The sequence below is a fragment of the Python bivittatus genome, unplaced genomic scaffold (genome assembly GCF_059951505.1).
Source record: "Python bivittatus isolate LINGU-HERP-01145 unplaced genomic scaffold, Pbiv_v1 ctg000220_np1212, whole genome shotgun sequence".
In the NCBI taxonomy this organism is placed as follows: Eukaryota; Metazoa; Chordata; class Lepidosauria; order Squamata; family Pythonidae; genus Python; species Python bivittatus.
The window spans coordinates 23,861,402-23,886,789 of NW_028277048.1; the positions used below are offsets into that span (position 1 = coordinate 23,861,402).

A 25,388-nucleotide genomic window follows, 5' to 3' on the forward strand; every position below is an offset into this window, starting at 1 on the left:
AGGGAAGAAGAATCTGTAGATGTACATATTTGTCTTCTCTCTACAATACTAAACTTGCCTTTAGTTTTATCACTAAAACTAGAGAAGTGGTTGCTACAGCAAATGACTGAATGACTGAGGATCCATGATAAGAAAGGCAATCTGATACAATTTCTCTTTGCTTTGGTAATAGAGAAGAAAGAGGACTTTGGGCCAGAAAAAAGCAACATTACTCTCAGCAGACTAAATAAATGTTCAAGAATCATTTTAAAACTGTGCTGCAGAATAGTACATAAAATGGAAAAGTCACTTACAAAAGAAATCAGTCACCACTGCTCCCTGTCTGGGAAACATTTTTTTACCTTGATCACCTCTGGAAATTGCTTCATCCTCTTGCCACAGGGTCCATAGTACCAGGTTTCTCCCTGCCATCGGTTGCTCCCTTTCTTGATGCGCACCTCCCTTCGCCATCTGAGTACAAGAGTAGCCTATCAAAGACTAGAAACCTGCATCCTCACTCAGCAATATTATTTGCTGTGCAGGAACTAGCACCATTCAAAAGCAAAATCCTTTCCTGCCAGGAAAATGGGACTACCTACCCATGCTTCAAGGGGTAGCGCACCTCTTCTACTGTGGCTATTCTCCTTCTTGGAATATCACCTGATCAGAACAAACAACCATTACCAGTGCTATCAACTAAATTACCTTTAAAGGCAATGAAGGTGATTTACAGGCATAAAGAATTTACTTACTTTTGGTGGACACATTTAGTGCTGAAGCTTCTTTGCTGTCCCTGTCTATTATGGGTATAGGATTGCCTGGACAACTGCTCTTGACTGACTCTTCCAAAGAGGCACTTAGAGATTCTGGTTCAAGGGGTGCCTGTGAATCAAGAAACTCTGTGTCCTCTTGCCCTACTTCACTCACACCTGTCAGCTCCAGGGTGCTCTCTGTAGAAAAGAGAAGAAACAGTAAGTAGAAAGGCAGAGAGGAGAGGAATCAACACATTTTAGGAAACTGAAAATAGTTCATTGAGCATTGCAGGAAGTAAGTCATGCCTTAACTTCTACTGCATTCCTAGTCACTTAGTGGAATGCTATAAGCTGTTAACAGCATATAGTACTTGAGATATAGATCCCAAGTACTTAGCCTTGTCACCTAGGATCTATAAATACTTTCCCAAAATTCTATAAGGTTAAATTTGATTTCTCTCCTTCTAATTAATTTACTTCCTAACCATACCAAAAGTTTATAATCAGTCTGCACATATTTTGTTGAGTTCTTTCTCATTTATAGAGTTAAAATATTGTTCTCTGTCCCCAAAATTTGCAAAATAATTTAGCCTCTCCTTCCCCAGATCTATGCAATTTTTTTATCATTACTTGGAAGTATTCACCTCTGGATCCCACAACCCCTTTTACAAGCACTAAGCAAAAGATAATTGCTTGAAGAGAACAGTCTTCACTAGTCACCAAACATAGCAATTTCTTTAAGCATGGATCTTGCTCACCTTGCAAAACTGACTCTCCAAGAACAGGAGGCAAACTGGCACTTCCAAAAAGAGAGGTATCAGGCTGACTGTCATCTGCCAACAGGCTGAAGGAGTCAGAGTGGTTGAGAGACGGGCTGCCAGGACAATCCAAGGCAGAAATGTCAGGAGGGTCCTCCAGTGGAGACTTGCCACTCACAAGTTCAGATGTATCCATTTCATACAGATCTCCTGTCCCTGGGTCTACAAATAATAAATTTGTAAAGTTCTTACATGCTATCCAACCTAGCAATTTAATCCCAACAATATGTCTTTGCATCACTATCAATAGTTTAAATACTAAACATACATAGTGCTCTTTACATTTCTCTGTACAATTAGACCGGGCCTTAGAAACGCTGTACTAAAGAAATAATTTAAGGATATTTTAAAGAAATACCTTCGCTGTTTTAAAGAAAACAGACTGCAAGACTTGCCCAAGGCTACTCACACTTTAACATCCTAACCATTTGTTACACTGGCTTCCAAATCCCACCCATTGTACAACTTCTAAAAATCCATTTTAGGAAAGGAAAAAAGTTAGAGCCAGATAGAAAAGTATGGAAGTTAGCCTGTTAATAGCAACATTTAGATGAAGTATTCACATCTACTTCTACCTGACTGTACTACAAGATAAGTAAGCAGAGAGCAGAGGGATTAAGATGCTGGACTAGGAACTGGGACACTGTGGTTTCTAGTTGTCCCTTAGACGTGAAAGCTGGCTGGGTGACACTCTCTTTCAGCCCAATCCACCTCACAGTGTTGTTGTGGGGAAAATAGGAAGTGGGAATATTATTACGCCATCTTGAATTGAACAAAATAAAGGTAGGATATAAATCTAATAATAAATAAGCAGAATGTATTGCATGGATGGACAATCTACCTGAAGGAAAAGGCATACAAGTTCTTGGGTTGGAAACCATATATCCACATACTCATTGATATATACACGCCTCTACTTATTTACTCACTCAAAACACCACACTCAAAACATTTCTTCTCCCTTGTCCCCCTTTCTCCCATTGATCCCATGGAGATCACTTGTTTCCTGCTGCCATAAGCAGCAAAACAAACAAACAAACAAACAAACAGTAATTTGGTTCATATGAGTCACCTGATTAGATAATCATGTTAATCAGATTAGGTCAGCGGGGAGACTAGGCTTCATGATTCTAAACACAGCACTTTTTATAGCAGAAAATCTTATGTAGGTCTTTGGCCACCAATTTAAAGCAATATAGATTGTCCCTAAGGCACCTACTGAGTTAGCAGATACATGAAACAAGTACCGTAGAGGTGAAATCAGATTTTCTCAGCACAAATGGCTTTGGCCATACATGTAAGGGAATCTTTTCATATTCATTTAAAAATCAACAACCCAGGCTTTTTTTTTTCTCCAGTCCCTGGTGGAATTCCACAGTACAGTGGTACCTCTACTTACGAACTTAATCCGTTCCGTGACTCTGATCGCAAGTCGAGTTGGTCACAAGTCGAAGTAAATTTTCCCATAAGGTTCAATGTAATTACCGTTAATCCATTCTGGCGTCCGCGGACCACGCATCAGGGGCGGAAAATCGGCCGCTGACCATGCGGCAGGGCGGAAAAATGGCTGCGGACCACATGTCAGGGGCGGAAAAACGGTCACGGACCATGTGGAATGGGCGGAAAAATGGCCGCGGACCACGTGGAACGGGCGGAAAATGGCCGCGGACCACGTGGCACGGGCGGAAATGTCCGTGGATGTGGCACGGGTGGAAAAATGGCCGCGGACCATGCGGAACGGGCGGAAAATGGCCGCGGACCATGTGGAATGGGCGGAAAATGGCCGTGGATCCGGTTCGTAAGTTGAGGCGAGTTCGTAAGTAGAGGTAAATTTTTGGGGCTGGAGCTGATCGTATCTCGAAAAATTCGTAAGTAGGGGTGTTCGTAAGTAGAGGTACCACTGTATATATATTATAAAATAAGTTTACAATTTGGCTTACACATGAAAAATTCTACAAAAAAGGATGAGAAGTAACTTCATTTTCAAATTTATAAACTCAAGAAAATGTTGTATAAGAGAACAAATATGTGTTTAAACTTCTGATTTTTATAAGGCTATTATTTGTAAAGGAAGTAGATAAAGGAGCAATATTAAAAGCTGAAATATTTTGATTATCTCCAAAAGAGGTATCAAGTAGGACTTCCAGGGAAGAAATGGCGAACTGAAGATGGCTCTGTTGAGAGTGGAGCCGACGACCATGGCAGAATGAAGAGCTGGTGAGTGGACTGGCTCTTCAGGATTCCTCTCTGGAAAAGGAGAGGCCTTGGGATCACCCACAAGTGCTCCATACAGTTACTCCTTGCAAGGAGACTGCAAGACAGCAGTCTCCAGCAGGTTTAGAACTCTGGGTGATGAGGGAATGCCAGCTTCACCTAAACTGATGTTGGCGCCTTTATGGACACAGAGTTTGCATAGTCCCTTTTCTAATCACTTTTGGAAATTGCTTATTAACTGCCTTTCAGCTATTAGGAACCCTTGGAATGACAAATTTTATAGCACCAGGTGAGTTTCCTTCAATTCCTAGCAAAAGAAGTTTTAAATACAAGTTTAAGAATTTAAAACATTTCCCTCCCTCCCTTCCTCTTTCTTTTTTTGGAATAAAGACCAAAAGGGTGATTAGAACAAATAGTTTCCACAATATGATCTTGAACATCTACCTACCATTTTCAAGGAGAACATAAGGAAATATCAGGAATCTTGGGGCTTCTGGAGAAGAGATGGTGGACTGAAGATGACTCCGTGAAAAACAGAGCCAATGACTGCAATGGAATGAAGAGCCAGCTAGCAGACCGGCTCTTTGATAATTCCTCTCCAAACAAGGAGAGGACTTGAGATCTCCCACAAGCTCCAGACGGTTGGTCCTTGCAAGGAGACCACAAGACAGTGGTCTCCAGCGGGTTTAGAGCTCTGGGAAATGAGGGAATAGCCATCTTGCTCAAACCACGGTCAACGCCTTTGAAAGGACACTACGTTTGCATACTTCCTGTCAGGTTCAACCCAAGAATCACACAAGACAGTCCAGAACTCAGTACAGCTTCTTTATTTGCTAGCACCTAAGAGACAGAATCTTCTAGACTAACTCTAATTCCCCAACAAGAGCAACTATAACCATCAGGCCCTTAGGGAGGGGTCAGTCTCTTCCTCCTTACTTTTACACAGTCCAGCTGGGGGCTGAGGAGATGCTTGGAATGTCACTTCGCCCTCCCTGTAACCTTGAAGCTCCATTCCAGAATCCTCCCAGCTCATGCCTTCCATCATACTTCCTTTCTAATCACTTTCAGGAATTGCTTGTTAACTGCTTTTCAGCTATTAGGAACCTTTGGATCAACAAATTTTGTATTACCAGGTGAGTTTCCTTCAATCCTTAGCAGAAGAAGTTTTAACTATAAGTTTAAGAACTTAAAAAACAATTTTTTTTTGGAATAAACAACAAAAAGGTGATTGAAACTTTGATTTTAGAAAGCTACAAATAGACTAATATCTTGAAATAAGATTTTGAAATTAATTATAAGAATCTTTCCCGTGGGAAAATGCTGTTGTTCTGAATTCTTAAAAAAAAAAAAAATGATAGGATGGGACTTTCAAAGTTAGATACTAGAGGGAATCAGAAGGAACTAAAGATTACAATTAAAGAAGAACAGTTAAATTTGACTTGTTAACACAGAATGGAGCAAAATACTTTAACATTGGATGTAGTGAAGGATATTTGGACCCTGAAGTTACTTTTAAGAGTGTCTGCCATTACTGATTGACTGTTTAAAAGATGTTATGGAAGAGGAATAAATTTTACTGGATAAGACTGAGACTGATCTGAAAGTGGATTTAAAAATGACAGGCTACAAGAATGATATGGAAAAAGATGCTACACTAGATATACAAATGAAACCGGCTGATGTCTTAATAATTAAGAGGAATATACAAATAACAAACCAAAAAGAGTGATCTGGATAACTTTCCTATATTGGATTTAGACTTATTAAAGTTTTGAAGAATTTGTGAGAAGGGACAAAGAAAAAATGAAAAGAAATCAAGTTCTAGGACATTATTTGAAGGGATTAAAGATCAAGAAAAAAAAAAAAGTAAAAGGAAGGAATTTAAAGTTGGTTTATTTGATCAAGGTTAAAATAGATATGTTGTTATCTCTGGTAGCCTTTAATGCACTTTTGCTGATCAGGACTGAACCATGAGGTTTTAAGGATTTGTATATAGATAAGAGATGAGATATGGGAAGAAGAGATCATTTGTTGTATTTTAAGAGAAGGTGATAAGTTACTAAAATTGTTGATACTTGTGATGAAAGGGGAACTCATTTCTTTATATATTTCTTTTCTTTACTATATTCTTTTTTTTCTTTCTTTTCTATTTTTCTTTTTTCTTTTCTTCACTTTCTATTTTTTATTTTTATTCTTTTTAGTTTGTATTAATTTTTATCTTTTCAATTGTAATGTACAATAAAATTATTATTAGAAAAAAATGGTATCAAGCAGAGAAAGATGCTTACAATAATGACCTGGGGATGTATACATATTATCAACACTCTCAGTAATTTCCCCTATCTTAAGAGAATTCAAACAACTATTTGGCCCTAATAAGTTTTTATAACAGATAAACTGTTTAACGGCAGTTACTGGGAAATATATGGTTAGGATACTGTTTTTAAATATTAGGATACAAGATATAGTTAGGGTACTGATTTTAAATATGAGATAACACATGATCACTGAAGTTTACTGAAAAAAGATGTGATGTTACTGCGTATGTCTACAGATCAATTATAGTAATTTTAGATTTTAACCCAAAATGTATTTGCAGGTATTAGAATTATTACTGAATACTGGGGTGAGGTGGGGAGCATATGTGATAAATTAAAAAGAGAAAGAACACATAAAAATTAATGCATAAGTACCAATCTTCTCAAGTTAGGAAAGAAAAGCATAGCTAATACAGTGGTACCTCGGGTCACGAACGCTTCTGTTCACGACCAATTCGGGTCACGAATAGCACCGTTCACAAAATTTTGCTTCCGTTTGCGAACGCCGGATCGGGTGACGAACAGGATCCGCGGCCATTTTCCCTGCCGTGCCACGTGGTCATGGCTTCCTGTAGGGAGGGGGACTCTCCCTCCAAGCAATAACCGCCTCCCCACCCGCCTTCCTGTCCTCCACGCCAGAAGTCGCCTCGAGCAAGGTTAGCATTCTCTCTCTTCGTACTGTACTTTGTGTCATATTTTTGTGGTTAAAAAAAAAACAAACATATGGTTCAGAACGGATTAACCGTAATTACATTGAACCTTATGGGAAAATTTGATTCGGGTTGCGACCAGAGTCGCGGAACGAATTAAGTTCGTGACCCGAGGTACCACTGTATAAACTAATTAATATATATTAGCTTATATTATCGATTAATTAAGGTAAGAGATATTTGATACAACAACACTGCATATTGCGACTTCCCACATAGTTTTGCTTTCTTAAAACTTGTCATGTTTCATAGATTATGCTGGTAATATTTTGATATAATTCATAGCATTACTATCTATGTCTCTGACTTTATATTTGGTGTTGGAGAAAAATAATGGTGCTTTTGAGAAGGATCATATAAACAGGAGTAGCCAGACTATATTTGGTTAAACAATTGATTCTGCTTTTTCCTAGAATAGTAAAAGCACCAATGGGAACCATATGCAAAACATCAGCTTAGAAAGTATGTATTACTAGATTCAGAGTTAAGGAATACAGGGCAAATCTGAGGGCATCCCGGCCCAGTAATTAGGACTCAGTATCAGAACTAATGTCTGTTCTTTCATTCAAATCCATTCCTGGTTTCTCCCACAAAGTTTCTGAACCCTGTTTTTTCAAGGAGGGAAGAGAGTTTTTGCTGTGTTAACTGGAAATTAAAAAATCTTAGGTTGCTTTAATGAATCAGGTCTAATCAATGTGTTAAAACAGCCAATCTTTTTTCAGCCTTATGTGGAAGCCTGAAAAAAGATACCACTGCATTAAAAACATAATGCACTCATGCTTTTGTGATTCCAAAGCCCACTTCTGAATTAATTTCAAAGCACGCAAAGCCTTAGTAATTAATGTAAATCAGTTATAGATTTACTAGTACATCCTGATCTTCTCTACCCTGGTTTAGCAAGTCAAAAGGCAAGTTACTTAAAAGCAGCTATTAGAACTGGAGATTGTTTAAACATAAACTGTGGGCAGAAAAACAGAACTAGCTGTCAACCTTTTCTGTTCTAAATTTAGCTAGTCACCTACATCATGGTATTGCTCTCTTTCCATGTTTATAATTAAATAATAAAATTGGATTTTAAATCCATATGCATTGAACCAAGCCCCTGACACTGTGCAAAATGTAACTGAAGAACAAATTCACAAAGGAGACTGTGCTTCTACTGCTAGTCAACAGAATGTTTGCTTAAGCCTCTAGAATGAACAGCAATAAGATAGGAAAGAGCAAACTAACAGGTTTGAAGGGGGCTTGTTTATTTGTTGTTTTGTATATTGCTATCTAGGCCTAAATATAAGCATTTACATTTCCAAGAATAATGCTGCTGGAGAAACTGCACATCAGTGACAATGGTAGCAGACATTTAAATGAAAGTTATATCTAGACAAGGTAAGGTTTTCTTCTTTATCATTATTTACAGGCCTTAAGAGAAATTTTTTCAACATGTTTCCGCAAGGGTAGCCATGTTAATCATTTACAGCAATGTTAAAGTCACTGTGGTATTTTAGTCGTGCATCTGAAAGTTAATCCAGTTTACAACTGGATAACCTTGTACATCTCACAGTCCACTTCCCACCAGCAAAGTCCATGGAGTACTGCCATGATTGGTAAAACATAGGATACCCAGATCTCTGCAAAAGAGCTCTTGCACCTTGAATAGTAAAGAAGGGGAAATTTCAGCAAGTATAACAAACTACATTTGCTGAAATTCTGTCATTTACTTAAGATGTGGCAAACTTATATTTTTTTCATATTTTTTTTACTCTATAAGGACATGATTTCTAAGATTTGGAGGAAACCGTCAGGTCAAATCATACAGATACAAAAATGCAAAATTCCACCCATTTACCTCTGTCTAGTGACTCAAAAGGCTCCAAAGAGTCTTCCAGAGGAGGAGGGATCCGAGAAGCATCTTCAAGACAACCAGCCCCAGCATCAGGTTCCAAGACAGAGGCCTCTTGGCTAAGAGGCTCAACAACGGGAGAAGAACCATTGTAGCCACATATTTTCAACTCTATAGGGAATATTATTATTAAAAATGTCACACTGAACTTTCTAAATCATGATTTTAAAAATTATCTTTCACTTTAGGACTTGAGAAAACTTTAAAAATAAGCAGAATCTCACAGCAAACACATTTATATAGCATTTTAGACTAATCAAAGCACTTTTCATTCCTTATCTCAGTAATTCCGACCCTATGGCTTCATCTGCCTGGAAAAGATATTTTATCATTAATCTACAAATACTATTCATGTCCACGGTTCTTAACCAAACAAGATGAACAAAACTGGGCAATCCCTGGCCCAAGCAGTTTTCACAGTAACCTGCAATATAGATTTAAAAGAAGACCACAGTCCTTGGTAAGCCTGAAAACCATGTGACCCAGCCAAACTAGAAGTGCGTCAGGAAAAACAACGTATTACAGTAATCTGACTGCTGGTAGTCTATAACTAGGGCAAACAAATGATCATTGGGTTAATATTGTGAGAAAACATATTTCAAGGCCACACAGATGCCAAGATGGATATGCTACTACTACACTCAAGCATAGGAGCCACAGTCATTTATTTCTAGAAATACACATAAATAACTAGAAACTGAAGAAGTTAACAGTAAGCAAGGCTTGTACAGTACCTACTCTTCCAGCCTAAGGTGGAATTAATTATAAGGTATCACTGGCCTTATGACAAATCCAAATTTCAGCATGTCCTGAAATAAATATATTTCAATGGTAAGCAATCTGAATAAAAATTCTGAGAACCATTTGTGATTATACCTGGTTGTGCATTCTCCAGCTCCATACTGCCCAACAATCTGGTGCCATTTTCTGAAACTGTAGATGGTGGTTCTTTCACAGCCTCTTCATTGCTTGGCTCATCCTGCTGTGGTGAGAAATCCTGATTCCCTGAAGCAAGCATGGGAGAAGGCTGAGATGATGTGTAGAAGCTTGATGGGCCATTTTGTAGGATTTCAAAGTTCTGATCATCAGGGAACGAGTCGTAGAGCTCTGCTGAGTCAAAATTTAATCCTATGGTCCCTGGGGTGCCATTGGCCCAGAACTCTTGCCCACCACTTCCCCTCAGACTGGCGGTATGTCCAGGTGAGTTCTGCCGATTGTTCTCAAGGGTACCGTTCAATGGATATTGGGAGAACAGTGGACCATCTTTGAGGTTGTTGCCATTGCCAGAGGGAAACTGGGAGTAATTCCAGAGATAGTCATAGGGGTGATGGAGGTGAGAGTTGTTTGAGGAACGGGTCCCTGAAGTACTAGCATGAGATACAGTAGATAAGCCATTAACATTCATGTCTCCGTTTAAACCTGCCATGAGGAAAAGAAGAAAGAACAGAACAAATACTAGGAATAGTGACTGAGAGAAAGATTATCTTCATCTTTTAGGTCTGCTTCTTTTTCAAATTAGAACCAGCAAAATGAGATAAGACACAATAAAGTTGAACAGTCTGCTCCATTGATGCAAGTCAGTGTTTCCACACATTTTCCCAGGCCACATCATTTTCTGGCCATTTCCAACTCCATCCTTCTGTTTCTCCCACTATAGTTGCTTGAAGATATAAAAAAATGCATGGATACAATTGCCTTCTCATTCTCTTTCTTTTTACACTGAACTTTGAACCAAGAGTCATATCCATATTCCATGCACTTCTTCTGGCTCAATTTACTTTCTGCTATAGATATGCTTATCTCTGCAGTATACATTACAACAGGAAAAGGCTTTCCCACCTCTGTCACATAAAGAACAGTTAGAAAAGGTATTTTATCCTACTTTTATCTTGCACTAAAATGTTGTTGGGGGTGGAAGGTGTACTGAAAAAGAAACATTATAAAGGACATAGGCAAGGAGAAGAGTGATGAAGGCAGAGAGAACGAAAAAAGATTCTAAATTAATTTGGAAGGGGAAGAATAAGCACAACGTTTTTCATGTCATCTTCTAATTTCTAAAGTTTTGTCACATTCTATGTTGTGTTTTTGAGGATAACTATGAATGATAAAATATTTATTAAGTCTCCTGCTGTATGTAGCCACCTAGTATTGCTTCAGTATGGGAAAAGCTATAATCAAGCTGTTCTTTCTTAAGTTCTACCATTTTTTTCCTTGACAATTCATCCATAATCAGAATGGCTTCAGGATTGGACTAATCTTTATAGTACAGTACTTTATAATACAGCATTATTGGGAGGACATGAAACATTATTAAGCTTATTAAATAAGGAGGGAAAGTCAAAATAAACAGGAGCTAAAAAGATGCTCCCAATTAAGTTGGAAAGAAGGGCTCTGAGGAATGCCCAATTGATTCAAAGTTTGGCTCTGCCTTTCAAAATTAATGCCATAATCACCACCACACATTTATACCTATTGTAAGGTAATATGGCATTAAAGAGTCACACTCTAAATTGAGGGTGGCCAAACTTCTGTAAAGAAGTCCATGTTAATGGTAGGTAAGGTTAAGCAAAATAGTGGGAGTGGCCAACTGTTTTCTCTCTAATGTACTCTCTTCTCTCTGACAAGTGCTCTCTGTAGCTATTTTTCTACCCTTTTCTCATGAAACAGATTAGGTTAGACAGAAGTTTAAATCAGTTGTTTGAAGAAGGTTTTTAAAGTTATACTGACTAGTATAACTTTGAAGAAGGCTTTTAAAGTTATACTGACTAGTATAAGGTTATCTACCCTTATTACAGAAAGAACTGCAAAATGTTGCATTCTCCTGTACCATCAATAGCATTTAAAAGAGGAAAAGAGAGCCTGTTATAGGCCTCCTTCTGATTAAAATGCTGCACATCTAACCCACACTCTCCTTTTTTGAAATAGTTTGGGATTGTTTACCTTCTAGCAACAAGGCAAAAAGATAGCAGCAGCATTTCCAAACCTCTCAAAATAAGGTGGTGAACTTAAACATGTGCTGAAGGAAAAGTACATTTCATTAACAATTCTAGGATTCTATTCCCAGCACGCAGATTACCTTTAGAAATATTTTCAAAATAAACTAAAAAAAATCTTAGATCTAGATCCTTTTCTCCCCAACAATAAAATAGGAAAGCTCAGATTTTTTACATCAACTCTGCTACCTCCATGGATGTACGGATCCACAAAATCTTTCTTATTACTGTTATCCACCTCTATTAAGACTTCCTGAGACTCCCTTATGAACCCCACCTTTCATTGCAAAGTAGTAATTCTGCACAGAGAGAAACATAATCAGAACTATGCACCAAAAAGGGAAGGGTTGGCAGCATTAGCCACAGGACCATGTACAATCAAGGTTCCTGTCTACCATTAATAAATATCACAACAACAGTCCAGGTCCATTGGTCCTCACTTACTTTTGCCTTGCTGGGGGAAGTTCATAGGAGATCCATTTGTGTAGACATTGTCCCCTGAGGAAGGAGCAGGTTTCAGTCCTGAGGCAGCAGGTGAAGAGGGAAGGCCAGTGAAATTAAAATGGTTTGCCTCCATTTCTAAAACAAAAAGACATTCAACAAAGAGTTAAAAGGCAATACAAAGATGCATCCTAAGTGTGTGTCCGTATGCTGCATATACCACCTAGTTGGTGGATATGAGCAACAGTATGTTGGCTTGCATAGTAAATTAGAAACGCCAGCTTACACAGAATAACAGGAGCACGCCTGAGGTAAAACGGCTTTGGTAGTACTTTTGGCATACTTGCCCAAGTCTGCCAAAACTGACTGATACTGTACTTAGAGCTAGTAGACAATGCAGCATGGGGCACTGGTAACCTAACATACACCCTCTCTATCTTACTAAAAAAACATTAGATTGAAACCCCGATTGACAAAAGCCACATTGGACAGGCAGAAGTCAGTATCTATGGGCCTGTCTGGGCGATGAACACCTGGAATGAGTTTTAGCTATGTTTTTTCTTCTTGTTTCATGAATATGTCTTTAATATCTTTGGCTTATTCCTTAGTGCTGTTCTGTGCTCTGAATGTTGCTTATTCTTGAAACGATATATATTTATGTACTGTACGTACAAAGACACAGCTCTTCACAGGTATTTCCTTATACCACTTAAGCCACTCATTGGCCCAAACCAACAAAAATATTTAATATAATTATTTTATATGATTCCTTGTTCAAAATATTTCACAAACTTGTTCCCTAATCTTACAGGAAATGAACTTGTAGCATACATCAGTACTATTATTTTTACACTGTGGAAGGACAGAGGAAGAAAAGACTTGTCTCTCAAGGAAATCATGGCAAAGACATATTTGAATATTTTATTGTTGACTTATTCTCAAATGTCAATGCTAATGTGTAATACAAATAACTCCTAAACAAGTTCTTTTAATGTGATATTTGGGGACCAAACTTCTTTTTAAAATTGGTAAGAAACCATATTGCTATGTAGTATTGTTGAAATGGAGAACTGCGTCTATAGATTTCAACCCCTTCTATTATTTTACTGTTTAGGCTGATTGATGTCTCTTTCTAAGCCCCACGTACCAGCATGAGATGACAAAATATGTAAAAAATCCATATTGGGTGACACAAGCTTTACCAAACCTTCACCACTCCCATCTAGCTAATTACTTCTATTCCCAAGGGAAAGCAGATGAACTTTCACTGCAGCTCTACAGGAAAAAATAATCTCCTGTTACTTAAAATTAATACTTTAAATACTTTCACTTTTCAGAGAAGCCAGATAAAAATTTAACAGAAGACATAATCTGTTTTATACGTTCAGTGGGTCATCTCTCAAACATGCAATTCTATCCCACTGATGTAGGATCATTTTTTCTCCTATATCTTAAGGGGAAAATGCTCAAGGAAGACTTTTCAATTACTAAGGAAAGCAACACATGGCTGCAGTCCACTCTGACAATACAGGTAGTCCTCAGCTTATGTTTACTCATTCAGCGACCATTCAAAGTTACAGCAGCATTGAAAAAAATGGGACTTATGACCGGTCCTTGAAGTTCTGGCTGTTGCAACATTCTCACAGTCATGTGATTGTGATCCAGGCACTTGGGTGCCCAGCTTGCGATTATGATGTTGCAACAAGCTATGTCACATGATTCCCATTTGCGACCTTCCCTGCCGGCTTCCCAGAAGCAAAGCCACTGGGGAAGCTGGCAGGGAAGGTTGCAAATTGCCCCAGTTAAGTCGCTTCTGCTTTTTCTCCCAAAGAGCCTGCTACAGAGTATGATAGCAGGTTCACAATGTGTGCCAGCCATCCCGCAGCCTCTGCTGGCCCTCCTACACTACCTAGCACCCCCCTGCAGCCCCATGCTCCTTACCTGGCTCCCGCCTCTTCCCGCATACCAACACATGCATCCAGGGGTTATGATGGCAGCCAGGCTGCCAGGATTGCCATAGCTAAGTGATGTGGTCATATGATGTTGCACTTTACAGTCACATCGCTTAGCAACAGCAATCCTGGTCCCAATTGCCATTCATTGAATCAGAAACTTTGATTAGGAAGTTTTAACACATACATTCAAAGCTGGGTACAAAATTCACACGATATAGACACAGTTCAATTCACTATGTGCATTTTAAATCTTTAATAAATCTTTAATATTAAATAAAAATGCAATTTAAAAATTTCTAACATTTTATAATAACAATCCATGTGGCTAACTGAATTAATTTCTTGTGATGGACTGACATTTGTATTAGGAAATATACAAAGTAAACCAGCCTCAGAATTCATATAAAAGATTGTGGGTGATTTTCTTCAAAAATTAATTCTCAAGAACTTCAAGAAATTTAGTAATAAAATGTTTGCTTTGTCCTATGGCACTATAAGGATGGCTTATTGGAAAATCTCACTTCTTCCTCCTCCAAGAAACACAGCTAGGGTTTCCATGGTTTGGGTTTTTTACAGGACTGTCTGATAAGCTGCTCCTAGAAGTAAACATACACTAAGCTCTAAACAAGCCACAAACAGCTACTGTATTTTCTAGGATCTGATCAGTACATTAGGTACATTTCCAATAAGCTATTTTTATAGGTTATAAATCATCTAGCCATGCTTAATGACTTGAGAGTCACTGAAAGGGCTAGATAATCCAGAAAGTAACAAACTCAACAAGAAACTGATGCATTTGGTTAAGAGCCACAGCTATATTCTGAATTTAACAGCAACTTTAGAGCATGTTCTTATAGATATGCACTTCATTTATGACATGTTCTTAATTTATTTTAGAATCTGAATAATCAAACTATGGAAAAGAAATAATTGGAATAAAAAGCAAATCAGAGTCCCATTTCTTGGTTGCTTATTCAAATGACATGAGAGTCCACTTTACTCTTGCTAAAGATAATTTTTTCAGGAAGCAGCTCTTAGTGGTTAATGCTCTCAAGTACGAAGAGTATAATTAGAAAAGGCTTGTGATGAATCATGGGAATATCAGAACATTTTCTAAGTTGTAAAGAATGCACTCAATACTTCAGAAACATATCAGAAATATTCATAAATAACATATGCACACAGAAGCTAAGACTATATATGTTAGCATTAGTTTAAAAATAAAATGTTAATCAAAACAGAGTTTCTTCTCTTGAATCCTGCAGTGCACATAAGAGAATATACTTAATTTATTTTTTTACTTTATTAAAAGTAAAGTACATTGCAGTTCTGTCACCAATACCTCTAAAGCATTGTTCTACAGAAATCACAACAAATCAAAGAAGAAGAAAAAATTACTCTTTTTAAACTCTTTACAGACAGTTAAAGACATTGCACCACAACAATTTTATTAGAAGTTTAAAATTCAGTAAGATGGAGCTGCTTGAAATTTGGCAGAAATTCAAAAGTCTGAAAGTTAAAGGTTCAGCCACCACCGATATAGCCTTGTCATAGGACATCAAGTCCTATGGAGAATAATATAGTTTATCATTCTTGGTCTGATTCAGATTCAAATTCAAATAGGAGGAAATGGTCATTCAGATAACCAGATTAAAAATTATTTAAGGTTGTAATGATAACATCTCCAAAAATATATCTGTTTTTAGTAAAACCAGCTCTACTCTTGGCCATAAATTGTATTTGGGTCAGCAGATACGTATGAATGGTATACGCATTGGAAAAATGTTCTTGTTTATGTTTATACTGTAGGTGTTTCAAGGACCTGGGCTCTTAATGCTATGAGTTAAAAGGCATTTTGCAACTATTCCAACTTTTTCTCCTTATAGAACGAAAATTAATATTTTGTATTAAGAAAAAAAAGATGAAAAAAGCAGTGGGAAAATGCAAGAGGACTGCAGTTGCCTCAATATCTCTATGAATGGGGCAGGACACATGCATGAAAAAGCTTAATACAGCAACACCTAATGAGAATAATCCTGGGGAGGTTCTATCTATGTAGACACTAAGAGTTGACACTGACTTGATGGCACATAATCAATCAAACAAGGAGAAACGAGATCCTTCTTTCTACATACAAAAAAGTAACAGATAAAATAAAGGTTAAATGATATGTGCAAAATCAGTGCTAAACAGGATATGATTTCAGTTTTCAGACACCATTCCTTATAAATATAATTACTCTTTTTTGCTGCTATATTTACAAGCTATTTGTTAGAAAACAATGCTTTCACTCTATATGGTCTCATGGACTGAAAACAATTTGATGGCACATCATCATCATATATTGGAAAGCCACTATTTTTTAAAGAAACTGTCAGGCGATGTTTTGGGGGTAGGGCATTCCTTAATGTGGGGGTCATTATAGAGAAGCACCTACTTCTGACTTTTACCTCCTAATGTCACAGCAATTACTAGCAGAATTACCAGCAATTTCTCTTAGGATATTCTTACCAGACAGGTTGATTCTAGCAGCAGAAAGTGATACCACAGCACCAAGCTATGTAACTTTTATGAATCTCACAATCATTCTCTGTAATCTAGCAAATCATTTGTTAAAAGAGAGCCATGGGTGTCTTTCCTCTCCTGTTGTTTGCAATTGAAGTTCTTCTTTTCAAGATAACAACAGTCAAATTCCCCAAGCAGCTGAAAACATCACATGAATTATTTTAATCATAAGCCCAGGTTTCTAACAGAAAAATCTTAGAAACTTGGCGTGTAGATCTAATGGAGAGACAATAAACCAAGGTTTCAGGCAGGCAGTGGTCCCAGATGATTTCCACATACTGAGTATAAACTGGTTAGATATATGTTGGTGACCATCATTGGGAATGAACTAATTTGGGCAGAACCATATAGACTGAAAGTTTAGAGATAGAGCAAAGAGGCCTTCAGAACTGCAAGCTAGAAAGTAATATTAGGGTTCCAATGCTGGCAAAACACATTTCTGCTATGTGTAGTTCAAAGGCAGACTATTCCATATTGTTTAACTTGTTTCAAGAATTTTAGGAGTAATAATAGGTGTATAGTACATCATATTTTCCCCAAGACAGAGGAAACAGCAGCCATGACCATCTGTTGTGGAAAAATTTATACCTCACCTTTTAATGTTCTTAATTAAAACTCTTGTATCACAAGGATGCTGTTGGCAACAATAATGAAAACAGAATAAATATACTGTGACCCAAATATATCAAAATAAAAGAACAAAATGACAGAAAAATATGGGGAGAAAGGCCCATGTATTCTAGATTAAAATGATAAAGAAGGTTCTTCTTGTTGCTATATGGCAACTGAAAACTATATGTAGGAAAAGATAGGATTAGATATGGGCATTTCCTATGGCAGGCAGGGTTCACACCCAGTTCTAAAAAGTACTGAAAATCATCTGCACGTATGATGATGAACATGAAAAAAACAGTACACTTTTAAGTGCCCTTACCCACAGGAACAATCTTATGAGTATTTCATACACTCATAAGTATATGAAGGAGGGAAAGTGATAAGTGATTGAAAAGAGGAAAAAAACTTAAAGGGAGAAAACAAAAAATGTACAGCATTTTAGAATATATTTTTTCTTGCCAACCTGAAGTCAATTCATGTGATTGACCTAGTCTAAATAAATATTCCTTCACTGATTCAATAAATCTTGCATCAAGGAGCTTTTCTCTCATATTCACACACACCCTTCTATTCCTGCAATGTCATGCCAAGCTCTACCACCTAAACTAGGAAGCTTCTGTAACTGTAAAGAAAAGGGGGAAAAGGCAGCAACTAGAAAGAACAGAAGAAATATCCTTCCCACATCCCACTCTCTCTGTCAGGAATCCTCCAAGACTGTATTAAGGGCATCCTATGCCACTTACTGTTTCCCCTTCAAAAAGCAATGGATCATATCCTGACAATGTCCTGAGCCATAACATTGCTGTGCATATCCCTTTAAGGGCCAGGGTATCAGGAGAAAAAGCAGCTGCTGCTCCAGCACAGAGACAAGCTGGGCTGGAGCTGAAGTGAAGGGAGGTGCTAGAAAAGCATTGTAATTAAAGGGGAAGGCAGAATGGCTTGCTAGGAAAAAAAGCCAAGCAAAATGGTTGAATTAATTGTAGTCAACACAGGAAAAAAAGAGTTTAAAGGGGAGGGGTGTGGTTTCACAGAAACCACATATACACTCCAATAATACTGAGCAGCTGATAAGTCAAAGAGGCTTCATTTATCTCAAGACTATATTTCTTTTTTGACACCTGTAACAGTACATGTTTAAATATACAAGAAGAGTAGTAGTAAAAGCTTGATTGTTTAAAGAGGATTAAGGGATAACAACAACATATTTCTTTCACATAACATTTAACCCAAGTACAATTCTTTCCATGTACAGAGCAATGGCATTTGCAAGTAACTTAGATGAGGCATAGTCTTGTCTAGTCATAGCTTTTTCCATTCTTCATTAGTCTTTAACAAATGAATTATGGAGTTTACATATATTCATACTCACCCTCCAAAGAAACGAGGAATTGTGCCTAAAAGCTGGAGATTTCCTGACTTAAGTAGTCTGAATTTATTTTAATGTGCTCGGTTCTGCTGGAAAATCCTCAGACTCACCTTGAAATGTTCTGCTTTCCTGTTCTACCAAAATTAGCATTCTTTTAAAACAATGCATCACAGATGCATTTTAATTTAGAACTATATTTTAAAGGATCTGTTTGGCCTCACAAAAACCTAATGATCTTATCAGACTACAGAAAAATAAAGCTATGAAATGCCCATCAATTCCATGTCTAACAGGTATTTGACAATATCAGGTTTCTAACCAGAAAATGTACGGTGGACAATATTTTATTGAAGCTTTCCTTTTATGAAAGATGAGGAAGATCCTAGATTTATAACAGGAAGTCAGAACTTTCTAAAAAGTAATAATCAGCTATGGGCAAAGCAAGGCAATGCAACATCCAGGATGAAAAAGTACAGAATGAACATACAATTTTTCAGGCAGCAACTGTTCTCAGTCACTGTGAACTACTGAGTTCTTTATCTATTTAACTGGATCCTTTAAAAAAAAATCTCAAAAAGATGAACATCTTTTTTGTATCCTGTGGCTATGTATTTTTGTTGACTAGATGGAGCAAGGTGCAAGATTTTGAGCCCAATCTTTTTACTTTTCAAGATTTGGGAAAGAATTTCCCAATTTGGGGGGTGGGGGAGGCTGTTCAACTCATGCAAGTTCAAAAACTTAAGGCATCTAGTTTATTTGTCTTTATTTTTCAGAAGTCTGAAGAAGAAACAAGAGGATCCACTCTTTTAGATCTGATGCCAATCAATAGGGAAAAGCACACAGAAAAGGTAAAAAGCAGTGAGAACTTTGAGAGGAAGTGACCATGTCATCTTTGGTTCAGGACATTACAGAAAGACAAACTGGAACCTAGTCAGATACTGTATTCGCATTTAGTGAATTTCAACAAGCTTAGAAAAGTACTAGATAAGATCTCATGGATAGAAGTCCTCAGGTGAAAGGGAGTGCAGGATGGTTGGGAACTTCTCAAAAATAAAATACTGAAAGTATAGTCACATACTAATCTAATGAGTGCTATAAAAAAGAGGAAATTTGGGAAACCATTGTGGATGCAAAGGGAGTTTCATCTGACCTAATGGTTAAAAAGAAAATGGAAGATGGGAAATGGGAAATGGGAAATGGAAAGGAAATGGGAGGTAGGTGTAATAAGGAAGGTGTAGACCAGACAAAGATGGTGAGGAGAGGGGGAAGAAATATCTTAGAAGTCAGTATCAAGATTTATCTTGACAAGCTGAAACAGTGAGTAGAAGCCAGTAAGATGAATGTCAACAGAGACAAATGCAAAATCCTACATTGGATAGGAAAAACCAGAGGCATCAGTATTGGATGGGGGAACACCATACTGGGTAGCAGAGCATGTAAAAAGGGTCTTTGCTATCTTGGTGGACTGCAAGCTGAACATGAGTCAATAGTGTAATGCAGTTGCAAAAGCACCAAATGCAATTCTAAGTTGCATCAACAGTCGGTCAGACTGTATCTAGAATATTGTGTTTAAATTTTAGGAAGAACACTGAGAAACTGGAATATATCAAGAAGAGAACAACCAAAATAATAGAATGCTTGGAAGGTAAACATATGAGGAACAGTTGGTATGTTTAGCCTGGAAAAACTACAAGACGTAATAGTTATCTTCAGTTATAAGAAGGCATCTCATGTAGAAGACAGGACAGAATTGTTCAAAGTTCTTCAAGAAGACAAGGAACAATGGATCTAAATTATAAGGAAGGAGATTTTGGTTGGACCTCAGGAAAAATTTCCTAACTGTAAGAGTGTTCAACAATGGAAGAGATTGGAGATGGTAAATTCTTCTCCACTGGAGGTGTTTAAACAATAGCTAGGACAAACATCAGCAACCTCCTTCTGCATAGGAGCCAGAGGCTATGCTGCTGCCACTGCCATTTCTTCCTCCTCCACCTCACAGCTTGCTCTAACCAGCACCAGGTGGGGGACTTGTTGCTCCACCTATGCCAAGGCAGCTCCAAAATGGCCATCCGAGGTGGTGAGCTCTTCCAACTCTGATTATGATTTGAACTTCCTGCCAAAAATCACACCACAAAGCTACAAAAAAAAGGGGGGGGGTTAGATCATGTGGGTCCTTCCATCTCTACTTCAAAATATAGGCTCAATTTAATTTTCAAGGAATGAAAAATAAGGAATCAAGGAAAGTTCCTTAACTACAGCACACATAATTTGCCATTGTTAAAAAATAATCCTTTAAGTCAGGGTTTCTCAACCTTAGCAACTTTAAGATGTGTGGGCTTCAAGTCACTGGGGAATTCTGGGAGTTGAAGCCCACACATCTTAAAGTTGCTAAGGTTGAGAAACCCTGCTGTAAGTTTTTGCCTCACAAAACCAATTCACTTGAAAATGCTAGGTGAAACAAGTAACCAGGAATGGTCTACCAACAACTATCTAGGAAGAAGTTGCTTACTCTAGGCCAGTATTTTCTCATCCAATAGCATGCATACCCGTAATGATAAACAGAAGTAATACAACTCCCCTGCACAAGACTGTGATAAGCCAGGTAGAAAAGAAGGGCAGAGCTGCCATTCTCTAGTCACATGGTAAAGGAAAAAGAACTAAGCATCCTGGCCAAACCAGACTGAGAAGTTTGGGTTTAAGAGCCAGAACAAAGTAAAATAAAGTAATTGTATGGTAGCTTTCATTTGGATTTTGGTTAGGACATAAGGGAAGATTAGTCCAACAATAGCAAACACTGCTTCAGTTAGCTCTCACTCATTAATGTACAATTATGGTAGCACTGTCAGCAGTATTATTGAATTTTTCACATCAAAACTTAAACATGTATATTAATACTGGTCTATGACCATAATAAAGATTTGATTTGATTAAACATGTATGTCCTTCTCAAGGAAGCGGGCTTTTTGTTTCTATCATGGTGGGACTCAGATTGATACAATGATTGTCGGGTTTAAGAAATGAAAGGGTGAGACCCATTATGCCAGACAATTTATGGCATAAAGAACTGTCCTATATACAGGTAGTCATCACTTAGCGACCACAATTGAGACCAGCAACTCCGTCAGTAAGTGCCATGGTTGCTAAACAGAAAATCATGTGATCGCAACAGACTTATGTCACTTCCCATTGGTTGTTAAGCGAAACATCACATGACCATGACTTACAGTTTTATTTCTGCATTCCCCATTAACTCTGCTTCTTGTAAGCCAGTTGGGAAGCATGTAAATAGCGATCAAGTGACCATGGGACACTGTAACGGTCGTAAATGCAAAGTTTGGTCACAAAGTTTTTTTACACTGTTGTAACTCTGAATGGTCGCTAAATGAGGCAGTCAGTAAACAAGGATTACCTGTATTAAAGTTTGCCTTGAAATCCTTTAACAATACAAGTGAGGTCAACAATATCCAGAAAAGAAAAGAAAATCTGTACTGATATCTTGGCTTTAGCATTTCTTTCTAAAGGTATTTGCCTGGTAAAGAAGAAATGTTGTCTCTTCAGAACCATGCAAAATCTTTTTCCCTGGTATTTTTAAACTGAATTTATCAGAATAAGCTGCTTATTATAATTATTATGAATTTTATTCATATTATGAAAATATATTATGAATATAATTATTATGAATTTTAATTTTTAGTAAAACATGTTATCTCTTCAGCCCATGAAGCCAGGAAGGTCTGCTCCAAAAGCTCCAGCACATTTACCTCAAAGGTCCAGTTATAAAAAACTCCACAGGCATAAATCTATTGATGATCCTACTGATGAATAGAAGAGTCTTTAAATCTCTTGAAACTATTCCTCAGGCTGACAAAACCATTTTTTCCTTTGCTGAAAAATGAAAAAAAATGCTGGAGGGAAAAAAGTATTTTTTCTCCAAACACTACCTGCCCTAACGGATATAACTCTTTCCATGCAAGACCATTTACATGCATTCATATATTCCCAGCTACTCCCGGGATTTGTGCATTGAAGAGCAGATGTAAAGTATTAAAACTGTAATAATGCATAAAAAAGGATATGGTTTAGTTACTACGAAGTACAAACTCCTTATCTAGCCTACAGCCCAGGTATTCTTTGAAAGTCCATCCAAATCCTAACCAGGCTTGACTCTGCTTAGCTTCTGAAATCAGACTAAGTCAAGGTCAGTCAGGTGCTGCCACCTGCTGAGACATCAATGAAAGGGTACAGTATCTCTTCACTTCAAATGTTGGTAAATTATTTAAAGTCTAAAAAGTATATTCTTTATTGAAAATCATTTTAATGTCTGTGCAACTTCAAAGCTATATTTATGCAAGGATATCTTCCTCTGCCTTAAAAACTACTCAGAATAGGATGCCATGAGAAAATATTTATGTGTGAGAAAAACATAGTAAGTAGTTAATTCTTTTAAATTTAATTTTAGTACAAGTGTTGAAAGGTATACATGAATACTTGAAAGGGTTGGTGTCTCTGAGCAAGTCCATAGATATGGATCACACTGTAGGATTTGCCATTTTGCTAGATTAAATTATATGCATACGACTGCCTGTTTAAACCTCATGTAATGTTTTAAAGGGTGATATCCTCAAACTGCAGGAATTTTATTTATTTATTTTATTATATTTGGCTTCTGGGGAACAGGGATAATCTAACCAAGGAGCTTAGGGAAAGCCGTGAACTGAAACCATATCTGATTAAAAGGAACATTTCAAAAGCAACAAACACAGCTGCCATTTCCAGGCCACTTCCTGCAAGGATGGGGGAGGGAGCAGAAGAAGAGGATTGTTTGCATCAAGGTTCAACACACATGCTTCAGCAAGGGAAAACAGCAGCTCTGAGCATTCATTCACCCCAGAGCCAGTTACGGTGTTTCACTATGCTTGCATCCCACCTCCACACACACAAAAGGCTCTCTCAGCCTTAGCCATTATCTGCCTGAACTATTCTCTCAGTCTCCTAAAACAGATATTTTTTGCTTTTCCAATAATTTAAGAGATTGCCACTAAATATCATCTCACATTATCTACATGCAAGACTATTTCTCATACACATACTACGCCCCTGGAAAACGGAGATCCCCGGCATCAGAATGCACCTCCCCCACTAGGTATGCCAAGGATGGTGCCAGAATCTCCAGCTCTGCTACAGTCAAGAAAGCTAGGTTCTTTCTCATATGCCCAGCAAAAGAGCTCCTCTTGCCAGCACCAATCACACTCGAGTTAGCAACGGATGCCTATCAGCCAATACAGAAGCTCCGAGTCCCGTGTCTTGCTCTTTACCTGTATCTCTTTTCCAAAGCCATTTTCTTCGCAAGCTGCCTCACCAGGGAAGGATCCCTGAGAGGTAGTTAAGATTCCTCGGCTGGGTCACGTCCTGCCCTCACCTAAGAAAGTCTTCCTAACCCCGTCGGATGTGATACAAGGCGCTCTTCCCACATCCCCAGGAGCCTGTATATATGGCCTCTCTCCCCGCCCTCGGAGACCCGCAGACCTCCTCCTTTCTTTAAAAGCAGCGAAAGGACGGGGGTTCTTCGCTCGCGCCCAAAACTCTCCGCTCGAGGCCAACTACTCCACGGGCCTCCCCCACAAACGTGCGGAACCCCCCCCCAACTTTCCGAGGCTCCCCGCCCCACAGGCGAGGCTGCTGCGGTTGATAATTACACATTTCTCGCCTTTTTTCCACCACCAGGCCAGGCCTCCCGGCCGGCTTCCCATCATTCTCCGCCGCCGAGCCTCTCTCTCGCTCACCCCAAAGCTCTCCAGCCACCCTTCCCACCGTCCCCAAGAACCGCGCCTGCCCAGCGTCCCCCGTCGCCCTTTAACACGGGAGAAGCGTAGCCGCCCTTACTCCACCCCCCAACCCCCACCCGGCTGGGCTTTCCCACGAAAACGCCTCGCACCGGCTCCTTCCCCGGGAGGGCGGCTCTCGGCCGGGCGCTCTCCTCCCCACCCCTGGGGGGCGGCCGCCAGGACTTCCCCTCCCGCCGGGGCCATTACGGCTCTCCCCTCACACCCCGATCCCCCGCGCCTTTCCTCGCCGCCCGAGCGGGGCTAGGACGGACCTCTTTCCCGGCAATCGCCAGACCCCTCGCCGCCTCCGCCGAAGTAGCGCTGCTGCTGCTGCTCCTCCTCAGGGAGTCGGGCCCAAACTTCCCTCCTTCACTTCCCCTCAGAAAAAACGGGGCCGCGTCCCAGGCGCCCCGCGGCCTCCTGGAGGAGCTCTCCTCCCTCACCTGTGGGAGGTGTCAGCCGGCTCCCCTCACATGGCCCGCCGAGGAGCGGGGTCGGGCCCTGCGGGGCAACCTGGCCGTGGCCGGCGAGCGGAAGGGGCCGCCGGCCGAGGCGAGCGCAGGCAGAGGCAGGCCGGAGCCAGGCCAGGCGGCCGCTGTCGTTGTTGCCCTCCTCGTCGTCGTCCCTTGCCAGGAAGCCAAGCCAGCCTGCGAAGGACCGAGAGAGCGCCGGGACGACGGTCGACGGCAGCCGCCACCGCCGCCGGGTCCTAGCGCCCGGCCGCGAGAGCGCTGCCGACGGCGGAGTGGGAGGCGCGAGCGCCGCCACCGCCGCCAGAAGAGACGCGCAGCCGAGAGGAAGAGCGAGTCGACCCGAGATCGCCCTCCCTGTGCTAAAGCGAAGCTGCTGAGGCGGAGGAAGCTCTGCAAAGAGTACAAAGATAAGAAGCTGTACTTTCTTCTGCGAGGAGGCGGCGGCGGCGTGGGGATTGGGATTGCCG

At 39.4% G+C, this 25,388-nt stretch overlaps 1 protein-coding gene across 8 annotated transcripts in view; it reads right to left on the bottom strand.

The window, feature by feature from the left end:
* Positions 1-25,388, bottom strand: part of BAZ2A (bromodomain adjacent to zinc finger domain 2A) — a 66,339-nt gene that overhangs the window by 24,720 nt on the left and 16,231 nt on the right. For 3 of the 8 annotated variants that reach the window (XM_088138149.1, XM_088138152.1, XM_088138151.1), the window contains 7 exons: positions 12,126-12,260; positions 9,565-10,107; positions 8,635-8,799; positions 1,490-1,711; positions 732-929; positions 579-639; positions 342-450 (listed from right to left, as the gene is read on the bottom strand). In XM_088138149.1, the coding sequence (XP_087994275.1) occupies positions 342-450; positions 579-639; positions 732-929; positions 1,490-1,711; positions 8,635-8,799; positions 9,565-10,107; positions 12,126-12,258 (1,431 nt within the window). In that variant the 5' untranslated portion in view covers positions 12,259-12,260. Of the gene's footprint in view, positions 1-341; positions 451-578; positions 640-731; positions 930-1,489; positions 1,712-8,634; positions 8,800-9,564; positions 10,108-12,125; positions 12,261-23,938; positions 24,105-24,720; positions 24,856-24,891; positions 25,189-25,388 lie in introns of those variants that run through there. The other 5 variants (XM_088138157.1, XM_088138155.1, XM_088138158.1 and 2 more) reach the window with 4 other exon arrangements.